At 44.7% G+C, this 11,843-nt stretch overlaps 3 protein-coding genes across 4 annotated transcripts; all 3 read left to right on the top strand.

The window, feature by feature from the left end:
* Positions 1-593: 593 nt before the first annotated feature.
* Positions 594-3,139, top strand: tuba1a (tubulin, alpha 1a). Its single transcript, XM_033970304.2, has 4 exons — positions 594-731; positions 1,456-1,678; positions 1,748-1,896; positions 1,964-3,139. The coding sequence occupies exons 1-4, from the start codon at positions 729-731 to the stop codon at positions 2,942-2,944; spliced, it is 1,356 nt and encodes a 451-aa protein (XP_033826195.2). The 5' UTR covers positions 594-728; the 3' UTR covers positions 2,945-3,139.
* Positions 626-11,648, top strand: LOC117374133 (tubulin alpha-1C chain-like). 2 transcript variants are annotated; one of them, XM_055223254.1, is made up of 4 exons: positions 626-731; positions 9,971-10,193; positions 10,405-10,553; positions 10,621-11,648. In XM_055223254.1, the coding sequence occupies exons 1-4, from the start codon at positions 729-731 to the stop codon at positions 11,596-11,598; spliced, it is 1,353 nt and encodes a 450-aa protein (XP_055079229.1). In that variant the 5' UTR covers positions 626-728; the 3' UTR covers positions 11,599-11,648. The 2 variants fall into 2 exon arrangements, with proteins under 2 accessions (XP_055079229.1, XP_033826197.1); XM_033970306.2 differs by lacking the exon at positions 626-731 and adding an exon at positions 8,376-8,479.
* LOC117374131 (tubulin alpha-1B chain-like) lies at positions 5,388-7,607 on the top strand. Its single transcript, XM_033970305.2, has 4 exons — positions 5,388-5,481; positions 6,093-6,315; positions 6,385-6,533; positions 6,601-7,607. The coding sequence occupies exons 1-4, from the start codon at positions 5,479-5,481 to the stop codon at positions 7,579-7,581; spliced, it is 1,356 nt and encodes a 451-aa protein (XP_033826196.1). The 5' UTR covers positions 5,388-5,478; the 3' UTR covers positions 7,582-7,607.
* Positions 11,649-11,843: the final 195 nt, after the last annotated feature.

Genomic DNA, 11,843 nt, shown 5'->3' with positions numbered 1-11,843 from the left:
ACATAGAAATTAAAATGATCATAACATTACAAAAAACAGAACAGGGCTATTTTACATGGATCTGTTCACCAAAGCGATAAAACTGTAAACTGTAATTATAAAACTGTAAACGCTATTTGGTTAGTAACTTTAACATTGGTTAGTTCCTGTTTCAGTGTTGTAAAAAAAGACAAATAATTGTTGTAGACCATGAGTGTATAAGCCAAAATAGGCAGAGTTATAATAATTTGATTCATTGATGAGTTATTACTATGGCCACCTGCTGTGCATTATGTGTTTCTTTCACAATAAGCACTCTGTTTTTTCATTGGAGTGCCTATAATGTGTGTGAATACAAGGCGCGTGTGCACAGTTGTCGGTCGTCTCGTGCGCCCGTTACTTGCCGCCGTGAACAGGGCGATAATTACGCAGCATTTTCCTCTTCGTGTGGCGCCATGCTCCTGCTGCAGTGACGGGTGGATGCCGGGAGGAGGCGGTCCTTAGGGGTGGTCTGTGCCGGAGACTGAGCTCTGTCCAATCGGAAGCCAGGATCCGTTTTAAAATGGGAGACTGAAGCAGCACTGGCCAATCAGAGCAGAGCAGCCTCCGGTACCGGGGCTTTACGCACCTATAAACCGCTGTCCATCCTCGTGTGCGCCATTATCTCTTACATCGACCCCATAACAGTCGAATTGTAAGACATCTCTTCCAGGAGTTTCAGAGACTTTGGTCCGATCTAAACAATCTAAATGGTAAGAAATCTTTATGTTTTGTGCTGCGTTATCAGACCTGCTCCATGTGTCCATGTGCGCCTTTTACGCAAGTGAACAGTTTTGGAGTGGGTTTAGTTGTTGTAGATTGTAGAAAGTTGTAGATTTTCTTCTGATGCATCAGGTGGAGATGTTTATGGTCTCTATCACTGTATATACCTGCTAAAATGTGATAAATTGTATCAGTTTTGCATAGAGATGTACTGGCGCACACAGCACTGTGGCGGTAGTGGTCCTACTGATTGCATTGCGGTGGTCAGACTTCACTCAGACGCTGCTGACGGTGATGCTTTCTCAGCATCACGTCTGTCTGGTTTATGATGAAGCTTTGGGCGCGCCCCGAGCTGGAGTCGTAATCCTACACGTGCACAGATGCTGCGTCAGGCAGTGCGCGTCATTAAAAATGCAGGATGATAGTAACTGATCCCATTGAGACAAGACGACCTCTGAGACAATCTTAAGGGCAGCAGGAAGACGAAGGACTGCGCACTGTTCAACTGTCACCATGGAGACAATGCAGTGCGTCACAATAAAGTTAGCACCTGCCTTTGTACAGACTGACAATAGATAAAGGCTGCATTAGGTGACCTAAGGGAATGTGGAATCAAAAACAAAAGTTAATTATGTCCCATGAGAATAATAAGAAAATCACACTGATACCTGGTTTTCCTCTATAACTCAGTAACTTTTGTTTGTTTTTCCTCAGCGTGAGTGTATCTCAGTCCACGTGGGCCAGGCTGGAGTCCAGATGGGAAATGCCTGCTGGGAGTTGTACTGTCTGGAGCATGGGATCCAGCCCGATGGACAGATGCCCAGTGACAAAACCATCGGAGGAGGAGACGATTCCTTCAACACCTTCTTCAGCGAGACTGGGGCTGGGAAACATGTGCCCAGAGCAGTGTTTGTGGACCTGGAGCCCACTGTCATTGGTAAATGTGCAGTAAAATGCAGTTTGGAGCCTTTAATGTGAATCATGTTAAACTAACTGTGCTTCACAGATGAGGTGCGCACCGGCACATACAGACAGCTGTTCCACCCAGAGCAGCTGATCACTGGGAAGGAGGACGCTGCCAACAACTACGCTCGCGGTCACTACACCATCGGCAAAGAGATCATCGACCTGGTGCTGGACAGGATCCGCAAACTGGTAAGAGGCGTGTGAAGGCAGAGTGTGTGTCATTGTGAGCTCCTCTTTAAACTCTGTGTGTCCACAGGCCGACCAGTGCACGGGGCTGCAGGGCTTCCTGGTGTTTCACAGCTTTGGAGGAGGCACCGGCTCCGGCTTCACCTCTCTGCTCATGGAGCGTCTCTCTGTGGACTATGGCAAGAAGTCCAAGCTGGAGTTCTCCATCTACCCCGCCCCCCAGATCTCCACTGCTGTGGTGGAGCCCTACAACTCCATCCTGACCACCCACACCACCCTGGAGCACTCCGACTGTGCCTTCATGGTGGACAATGAGGCCATCTACGACATCTGCCGCAGGAACCTGGACATTGAACGTCCTACTTACACTAATCTGAATAGGCTTATTGGCCAAATCGTGTCCTCCATCACAGCCTCTCTGCGCTTCGATGGAGCCCTCAATGTGGATCTGACCGAGTTCCAGACCAACTTGGTGCCCTACCCTCGTATCCACTTCCCTCTGGCCACATACGCCCCAGTCATCTCCGCTGAGAAGGCCTACCACGAGCAGCTCTCTGTGGCTGAGATCACCAACGCATGCTTCGAACCCGCCAATCAGATGGTGAAATGTGATCCTCGTCATGGTAAATACATGGCCTGCTGTCTTCTGTATCGTGGTGACGTTGTGCCCAAAGACGTGAACGCCGCCATCGCCACCATCAAGACCAAACGCACCATCCAATTTGTGGACTGGTGTCCCACTGGGTTCAAGGTGGGCATCAACTACCAGCCACCCACTGTGGTCCCTGGAGGAGACCTGGCCAAGGTGCAGAGGGCCGTGTGCATGCTGAGTAACACCACTGCTATAGCAGAGGCCTGGGCCAGGCTCGACCACAAGTTTGACCTGATGTACGCCAAGAGAGCCTTTGTGCACTGGTACGTGGGAGAGGGCATGGAGGAAGGAGAGTTCTCTGAGGCCAGAGAGGACATGGCTGCTCTGGAGAAGGATTATGAAGAAGTGGGAGTCGACTCCATCGAGGGAGAGGGAGAGGAGGAGGGAGAGGAGTACTAAAGGGATGAAGAAGTGCAAAATGACATTCTTTAAACATTCCAAGCGTCACGTTGTTATATTACTTCAGTGACATCAGATTGGTGTTTAGAGGCATCCACGCTTTAACTGTCACCAATGTAATAACTAACCACACTGCAAAACTGTTTGTCATTTCGGCACTACTCTAAATAAAGGCCTATAACATCACTGGAGTCATTTTGGTCTCTCATGAAAGAACAGATTCTTATCCTTAGGCAGAAGAGGGTAGCTCACCATTCACCATAAATAATTCATACTTTAAAAGCCTCTAACCAGAACATATGGCCATTAGCAGCACTTATCAGCCCTATAGGACACTGGGGGACTGTCCAACCCACAGGTCAATAGTCTATGTTACCATTTTGTTTCCTGTTATAAAATTCGCCTATTTTAAATCCTAACCCTAATTTCAATTGTGCAAAATGTGTATTTTCTTATTAATTCCACCTTAAACTTGTAGTTTTGTAAATAAATAATATACGCATGCTGGTGGTACATGGAAAGAATGGTAATATGGTCAGGCTGGTGTTATGCAATACATAACTGACAGATATTGGTGGATAAATCATAATAACATAAGCACATTGACTTCATATTTGCTAAGGTAGTCCTGACCTAGAAGACTAGCTCCAGATCTGGAGATGGGTCCCTGGGTGTTGCACTGTGTTTGCTCACTACTTCTGACGGGCTAAAGAATGGGTCAAATGCAGAGGACATTTTCTATAGGGACAATGAAGCATACCTTAAATACACATGTCTATAAAATCATTGCACAGTAACCACTATTATTATCGGCAAACTTTTCCAAAATTAACCAAAAATAAAATAATATGAAATAATCCTTCCATTGTATGAATTATAAGCCGCATTGCAAATCCAAGCAAAGTACCTATAGCCTCTTTTTATGTTGGAACTGTTTGTCCACAGAACCTAAGCTTGATCTGATGAGTTAGGCCTGTCACGATAACTATTACTATATCAACTTGTTGTTTTTCAAGGTCAATATTTATAGTGGGTACTTTTTTTGTATTAGTTGGAAAATGTGTTATTTTTCTGTACTGAGATGAAATTTGAGCTGTAGATGCATAAATTATGAACTTCTATGACTCGTTATAGACACAAACTAATTACTTAAGTGTCACATATATTTTTTAACAACAGTGTACTTATAGAACACTTTTGGGGGGGATATTCCTGCTTTATGATTTGGATTCAACATTATCATTTATATTTACCTACAACGGCATATCGAACTTCAAAATTTGTTATCTTGACAGGTCTACTGATAAGATTTTAAACTAACTATGGTATCACAACTAAACCAGGACTAAATCAGATCTATTCCAGATGAGAACTAATCATCAAAGTGGTCTAATAGGCAGTGTTGGGAAGTAATTAAATACATGTGCAGAGAATACGAATACTACTTTTGAGTACCTGTATTTCAGTATAGTTACTTTTTCATTTGGTGGTATTCAGAATACAGTTACTTTTCTAAAATCAAAGGAAGACATGGCAGTAGTTGATTACACAATTTAGGCTTCAAACTGCACAGAATTAGTGAGAAAAATACATAGCACTGCTCTTATGGTGAGCGCAGATGTGACTTTTCAAAGGGTGAAACAAATATAAAGCTATTTTTAATCCTATGTTGCATCTTTACACTATAATTTAACTGCAACACTGCATTAAAGTATTTTAAATAATCAGAGTACAGTATTCTAGTTGGACCATGTGTCAGAATACCTTAAAAATACATTTTAATGCAGGTATTCAGCATTCTCTAACTAAATACATTTCCAAAAATTCTTCTCATCACTGTTAATAGACAATTAGAGCTAAACCAGGACTGGGCCAGACCAAACCATGTCTAAACCAGGACTGAGCAAGCAGATGGAATTTTCTACATTATTCACACTCATACTTGTTGAAAATAGATTATGCTGCTAGAAAATAATTGTATCATTGGCTGTTTTGGGCTGCCCCTTATGCCACCAAACTCCATAAAGTAAAAGTAAACGCAAAAATATTCAACTTTAATACTGAGGTTTCTCACAATTGGTTCACTCCAACGTCTTCAGTAGCTTTTATGCTAACTACGTAACTTGCGTGATCCTCCTACAATTGCTTTATTCTAGCTTTAACATTTTTCTGGTTAATTTACGATTTTGTTTCTTCTTTAACGCTCTCAATACCACTTTAGAGATAAAATATGACTAATATATGAGCAAAACTTGGGTGTGCGTCTCTCCTTTTTGCCCTGCTTCTATGCCATCATCACTAAAGAATGACTGTTACACTTTGGACCAATAGAAAGAAAGAAAAGTGGTCACGTGTCGGAGGATAGCCAATCACATTTTACTGGTACTTTCCGCCGGAGACGCGAGTTTATAAATTGCCCCACCTAGTGAAAAAATTCCATTGACTACTTGCACGGGACCGCTTAAAGGCCTAGCTGTGAGAGTTGCTTCATCATCTTTTTTTTCTTCTCCATCCACAACCAATCTTTTGCAAACATGGTGAGTATTTAACATATTTTAACATTTCGGGCCAGTTTTCGTGTTAAACTATAGCTTGGACAAAGTTATCTTTTCTTTTGTCCGGTGCATCACGTGGTACCCATACATTGATAAAAAGTTTTAAAAGTACCGTCTAACTTGTGTTAACTTTATTTTTTTTATTTGTTCGTAGTTTTAAAGTGGTTTAATTCAAACTTTGTGCATGACCTATTTTCGATCATCTACCATAGACCAGACAGAAGTTCCCTTTTTTCCGGTTTTTTTTCCCCGTTTTTTTTTTTTTACATCCTCTAGTTGAATTAAATCTTCGAATAAAACTTTCTAACCTTTGTAAATCTCAAAATGTACATAATTAAAGTCGTTTTGGACAAATGTAACTGTTTGACCGCAGTAACGGTGTAAAATGCATCGTTTGTCGAATTTTTTTTTTTCGGCGCGTAAATGACCGTGAGCTGTGCGTCAAGTGACTAGTCATGATGTTCTCATCGGTGACGCACAAAGAGCCCCTTCTCTGGCGCCGCTTTTAGACTGTCACTGGATCCTGTGTTAAACCCTGAGAGTCTGATAGAGGGAGGTGATAAAAAAGTACTTTAACTTTTGTCTCTCCTCAGCGCGAGTGCATCTCAGTCCATGTGGGCCAGGCCGGAGTCCAGATTGGAAATGCCTGCTGGGAGCTGTACTGTCTGGAGCATGGGATTCAGCCTGATGGACAGATGCCCAGTGACAAGACTCTGGGAGGAGGAGATGATTCTTTCAACACCTTCTTCAGCGAGACTGGGGCTGGGAAACATGTGCCCAGAGCAGTGTTTGTGGACCTGGAGCCCACTGTCATTGGTAAATGTGCAGTAAAATGCAGTTTACAGCCTTTAATGTGAATCAAGTTTAACTGACTGTGCTTCACAGATGAGGTGCGCACCGGCACATACAGACAGCTGTTCCACCCAGAGCAGCTGATCACTGGAAAGGAGGACGCTGCCAACAACTACGCTCGCGGTCACTACACCATCGGCAAAGAGATCATCGACCTGGTGCTTGACAGGATCCGCAAACTGGTGAGAGGCGTGTGAAGGCAGAGTGTGTGTCATTGTGAGCTCCTCTTTAAACTCTGTGTGTCCACAGGCCGACCAGTGCACGGGGCTGCAGGGCTTCCTGGTGTTCCACAGCTTTGGAGGAGGCACCGGCTCCGGCTTCACCTCTCTGCTCATGGAGCGTCTCTCTGTGGACTACGGCAAGAAGTCCAAGCTGGAGTTCTCCATCTACCCCGCCCCCCAGGTCTCCACTGCTGTGGTGGAGCCCTACAACTCCATCCTGACCACCCACACCACCCTGGAGCACTCTGACTGTGCCTTCATGGTGGACAATGAGGCCATCTACGACATCTGCCGCAGGAATCTGGACATCGAACGCCCCACCTACACCAACCTCAACAGGCTCATCAGTCAGATCGTGTCCTCCATCACAGCCTCTCTGCGCTTCGATGGAGCCCTCAATGTGGATCTGACAGAGTTCCAGACCAACTTGGTGCCCTACCCTCGTATCCACTTCCCTCTGGCCACCTATGCCCCCGTCATCTCTGCCGAGAAGGCCTACCACGAGCAGCTAACTGTAGCAGAAATTACCAACGCATGTTTTGAGCCTTCTAACCAGATGGTGAAATGTGATCCTCGTCATGGTAAATACATGGCCTGCTGTCTTCTGTATCGTGGTGACGTTGTGCCCAAAGACGTGAACGCCGCCATCGCCACCATCAAGACCAAGCGCACCATCCAGTTTGTGGACTGGTGTCCCACTGGGTTCAAGGTGGGCATCAACTACCAGCCACCCACTGTGGTCCCTGGAGGAGACCTGGCCAAGGTGCAGAGGGCCGTGTGCATGCTGAGTAACACCACTGCTATAGCAGAGGCCTGGGCCAGGCTCGACCACAAGTTTGACCTGATGTACGCCAAGAGGGCCTTTGTGCACTGGTACGTGGGAGAGGGCATGGAGGAGGGAGAGTTCTCAGAGGCCAGAGAGGACATGGCTGCTCTGGAGAAGGATTATGAAGAAGTGGGCATTGATTCTGCAGATGGAGAAGGTGACGAGGAGGGAGAAGAGTATTAAGCTCAAATCAAATGAAATCTTGTGCATAAACCATCCTTAAGACCACACATTTTCACATTGTTTGTGAAGTGCATTTACAATAAATATGATGCCTGAATTTTGTGTCTGTCTCAAATATCAACTTATTTATACAACCCTGACACATAAGTGTGCTATCTGAGGCAGCAGTGGGTTACTTTGACTATAAGGTGGTACATGTGCGCACTCTAGTGGCGCAGACGTGAATAAGGTTTAGTCCACACTCAAATTTTCTGCCGTTTTAGTGTTTGCCTATAACTTGAATTGGTTATATAGATTTGGTTGAGATATTTTTGCTGTATATAAACCTATAGTAGTAGCCTAATAGATATAAATTAGCCCAACATTTTGTCCGTTGCCACTGTATCGTTATTCAGATCATGGTAACAGTATCATAGTAGGAGGCCTAACATGACATTTAGGTGTGTTTTTCTTATATCTGCGGATAATGGGTATTTGCTTGTTATTCTTAGGTTTACTATACTTTCATGTTAGGCTTTATGAATGAATTTTGGTGCAGGCTGTGACATAAACATTAAAAGTAAAACAAAATGTTTAAATAAGAGACCGACTGCAGCGTGCGCAGTAATTCGTTAATTTCCTCCTTGTTCCAAAGTTGTCTCATTCTGAAATATGTCCTGTCACAAATTTGATTTTTGAACTTTAGACCAATGAGCCAAAGGCCACGTGACTTCTCCAGCCAATCCGCTCTTGCGCTTTCTCTTCCCTGACGCAGACGATATAAAAACGTCCCACCTCGCGTTCATCTTCAGAGTCAATTCTTACTCGGGACGCATTGAGGTCTCTGTTGTGAGAGTTAACTTTTGCTGCTTCTTTTCGCAGTTAATATCTTTGTGTTCATCTTTATCAACTAAACATGGTGAGTATTTGTCTAATTTTCTGCTAATATTTTGTTAAAACCAGGCATTGCCCATGACGCACGTGGTTGAAGCTCTAGTCCTAACCGGTTCGTTCATTCATTCAAATTGATAAGCTTCTTTACGTGTATATTTAGACTTTATCTAACAGCTTTAGTCCACAGATCCTTAACCAGCAAAATTTGACTTAACTAAAAACGCAACAAACTTTCTTTCCAAAATTATAATCTACACCTGATTGATTCTTGGCACATTTACGCACGTTGACCCAATTAACCATGGCCACTGCGCCTTGTGACTTTACGCATATGACAGCGTTGGTTTGCCGCCAGAATCCGTTAGGACCGTTTCTTCCCCCCTCCACAGGTAACCCACATATTTGACTCTTATCTTGTTGGTATGGCCTGTTGTGTTGGTCCTCAAACTGTGGTACACGTTCCTCTGGTAGTACTTGGGCTACTTCTGGTGGTGCTCAAGGTCCTCTTCCATTTTAGATTTTATTTGCCTTAATTAAATTTGACGTATGCTTTGGTAATTCATATCACATTGGTGTTTTGTGTGTTTAGAGCAAGTTCATAGCTAGTTTAAACATTGAGTCCAGGTTTAGGCAGATTCTAGCACTGTTTTAGACCAGTTTTAATGAGAAGTCCTGGTGGTATTTGGAAAGCCAGATAAGCCCCGTTTCCTTATGTAACAAGGTGATCTCTGGTATGAAATGTTTTGGCTCCACTATTGTATTGTATTAAAGTAGATCCAAACATTTTAGTAGCTCTAGATGGAAAAGTATCCACTATGTTTGCCCCTTTTTAATATAACTTATTTAGGAATCTTAAATTGACTTGAGGCAAACTGTGTCAAGTGATCTTGTGGCGTTTACACAAAGGGTCTATTCAGTGTTTGAAATGATGCTGTAACATGTGAGCTGACTGTAGGCAATGTTTCTCATGACTGAAGTTCTTTGGATCATCAAGCTCCCAGTTTCTATTAGTCATATTTTATTGTCTCACCCTTTTTTGTTTTGTTAATTGTTAAACGGGTGTTGGTCTTAATAACATTGTCTGTGGCATAATTTTGAATGTTTATTACATGTTCTACTTTGACTCACTACACAGAATTGCAGTCGCAATAGCTTTAGTCAGGCCTGTGTCGCCTGCTCAGTTTTTTCCACTATAAACTAATTGTATGTGTTCATCTTTTTTATGCTGAACCATTTATAGTTGATATAATGTATATTATGAATATATTCAGACAACACTATTGCATCTTTTTTCCATAAGACAAAACTGATCCTAATGTGTAGCTGTTATTTATATCTTGTAATTAGAACGGCTTTATAGAAACAGAGATGCATGTGACTTAATGGGTAGTTTCAATTATGTTTAATACATTTTGCTAAACCAGTTTTGGAAAGTGAGAATTCAAATGGCATCTTGTGTAGCTTCTTGATTGATGCTGTGAACATGACCTGTTCTAACCTGTATGTTTTTCCTCAGCGCGAGTGCATCTCAGTCCATGTGGGCCAGGCCGGAGTCCAGATCGGAAATGCCTGCTGGGAGCTGTACTGTCTGGAGCATGGGATCCAGCCTGATGGACAGATGCCCAGTGACAAAACCATTGGAGGAGGAGACGATTCCTTCAACACCTTCTTCAGCGAGACTGGGGCTGGAAAACACGTGCCCAGAGCAGTGTTTGTGGACCTGGAGCCCACTGTCATTGGTGCGTAATACAACTAACTGCAAATCTTTACAATGAGGGACTACTGTGTAAGAAGAGAGATTGAGATTTGACACCTTTACATTGGCAACATCACAAACATAAGCACAGGGCCCCTCTCTGGTTGTTGGACTGTAGCTGCATTACAATCTTAGTTTTTCCTAAAGCCTTAATGTGTGCCAGTGACTAATTTTAATGTTTATATTCCTCACAGATGAGGTCCGTAGTGGAACATACAGGCAGCTGTTCCACCCAGAGCAGCTGATCACTGGGAAGGAGGACGCTGCCAACAACTACGCTCGCGGTCACTACACCATTGGCAAGGAGATCATCGACCTGGTTCTGGACAGGATCCGCAAACTGGTGAGAGCCGTGTGAAGGCAGAGTGTGTCTCATTGTGAGCTCCTCTTTAAACTGTGTGTGTCCACAGGCCGACCAGTGCACGGGGCTGCAGGGCTTTCTGGTGTTCCACAGCTTTGGAGGAGGCACCGGCTCCGGCTTCACCTCTCTGCTCATGGAGCGTCTCTCTGTGGACTACGGCAAGAAGTCCAAGCTGGAGTTCTCCATCTACCCCGCCCCCCAGGTCTCCACTGCTGTGGTGGAGCCCTACAACTCCATCCTGACCACCCACACCACCCTGGAGCACTCCGACTGCGCTTTCATGGTGGACAATGAGGCCATCTATGACATCTGCCGCAGGAATCTGGACATCGAACGCCCCACCTACACCAACCTCAACAGGCTCATCAGTCAGATCGTGTCCTCCATCACAGCCTCTCTGCGCTTCGATGGCGCCCTCAATGTGGATCTGACAGAGTTCCAGACCAACTTGGTGCCCTACCCTCGTATCCACTTCCCTCTGGCCACATACGCCCCAGTCATTTCCGCTGAGAAGGCCTACCACGAGCAGCTCTCTGTGTCTGAGATCACCAACGCATGCTTCGAACCTGCAAACCAACTGGTGAAATGTGATCCTCGTCATGGTAAATACATGGCCTGCTGTCTTCTGTATCGTGGTGACGTTGTGCCCAAAGACGTGAACGCCGCCATCGCCACCATCAAGACCAAGCGCTCCATCCAGTTTGTGGACTGGTGTCCCACTGGGTTCAAGGTGGGCATCAACTACCAGCCACCCACTGTGGTCCCTGGAGGAGACCTGGCCAAGGTGCAGAGGGCTGTGTGCATGCTGAGTAACACCACTGCTATAGCAGAGGCCTGGGCCAGGCTCGACCACAAGTTTGACCTGATGTACGCCAAGAGGGCCTTTGTGCACTGGTACGTGGGAGAGGGCATGGAGGAGGGAGAGTTCTCAGAGGCCAGAGAGGACATGGCTGCTCTGGAGAAGGATTATGAAGAGGTGGGGGCGGACAGTGTGAATGATGATGAAGACGAGGGGGAGGAGTATTAGACAAGCGCTTGGTCATTCCTGAAATCTGAAATAAAATGTGATCTGTTGAACCTCAGTTTCCTGTGTACTTATTTTAGAACTAGACACTTTTGCAGAAATTTGTGCAGACACAAGATGGCACTAGTGAGTGTTTTGAGGCTGTAGTGGAACTGATCAAGCCCTGGAGTTGGTCTTGCGTGAAGGGCAGGATTACTATTGATACTTTGAAGCTGATGTAATCAGCATCCCCTGTGGGTGTGAAGACA

This window comes from Periophthalmus magnuspinnatus, chromosome 7 (assembly GCF_009829125.3).
Source record: "Periophthalmus magnuspinnatus isolate fPerMag1 chromosome 7, fPerMag1.2.pri, whole genome shotgun sequence".
Taxonomy (NCBI): domain Eukaryota; kingdom Metazoa; phylum Chordata; class Actinopteri; order Gobiiformes; family Gobiidae; genus Periophthalmus; species Periophthalmus magnuspinnatus.
Note: the sequence above shows the minus strand (reverse complement) of the source record. Positions and strands in the feature narration are given on the sequence as shown.

Coding starts and splice junctions, on each gene's coding strand:
- LOC117374133 (XM_055223254.1), top strand. Junction 10,194..10,404: donor CCTGGAGCCCACTGTCATTG/GTGCGTAATACA, acceptor TATTCCTCACAG/ATGAGGTCCGTAGTGGAACA. Junction 10,554..10,620: donor TGGACAGGATCCGCAAACTG/GTGAGAGCCGTG, acceptor GTGTGTCCACAG/GCCGACCAGTGCACGGGGCT.
- tuba1a (XM_033970304.2), top strand. Junction 1,679..1,747: donor CCTGGAGCCCACTGTCATTG/GTAAATGTGCAG, acceptor TGTGCTTCACAG/ATGAGGTGCGCACCGGCACA. Junction 1,897..1,963: donor TGGACAGGATCCGCAAACTG/GTAAGAGGCGTG, acceptor GTGTGTCCACAG/GCCGACCAGTGCACGGGGCT.
- LOC117374131 (XM_033970305.2), top strand. Junction 6,316..6,384: donor CCTGGAGCCCACTGTCATTG/GTAAATGTGCAG, acceptor TGTGCTTCACAG/ATGAGGTGCGCACCGGCACA. Junction 6,534..6,600: donor TTGACAGGATCCGCAAACTG/GTGAGAGGCGTG, acceptor GTGTGTCCACAG/GCCGACCAGTGCACGGGGCT.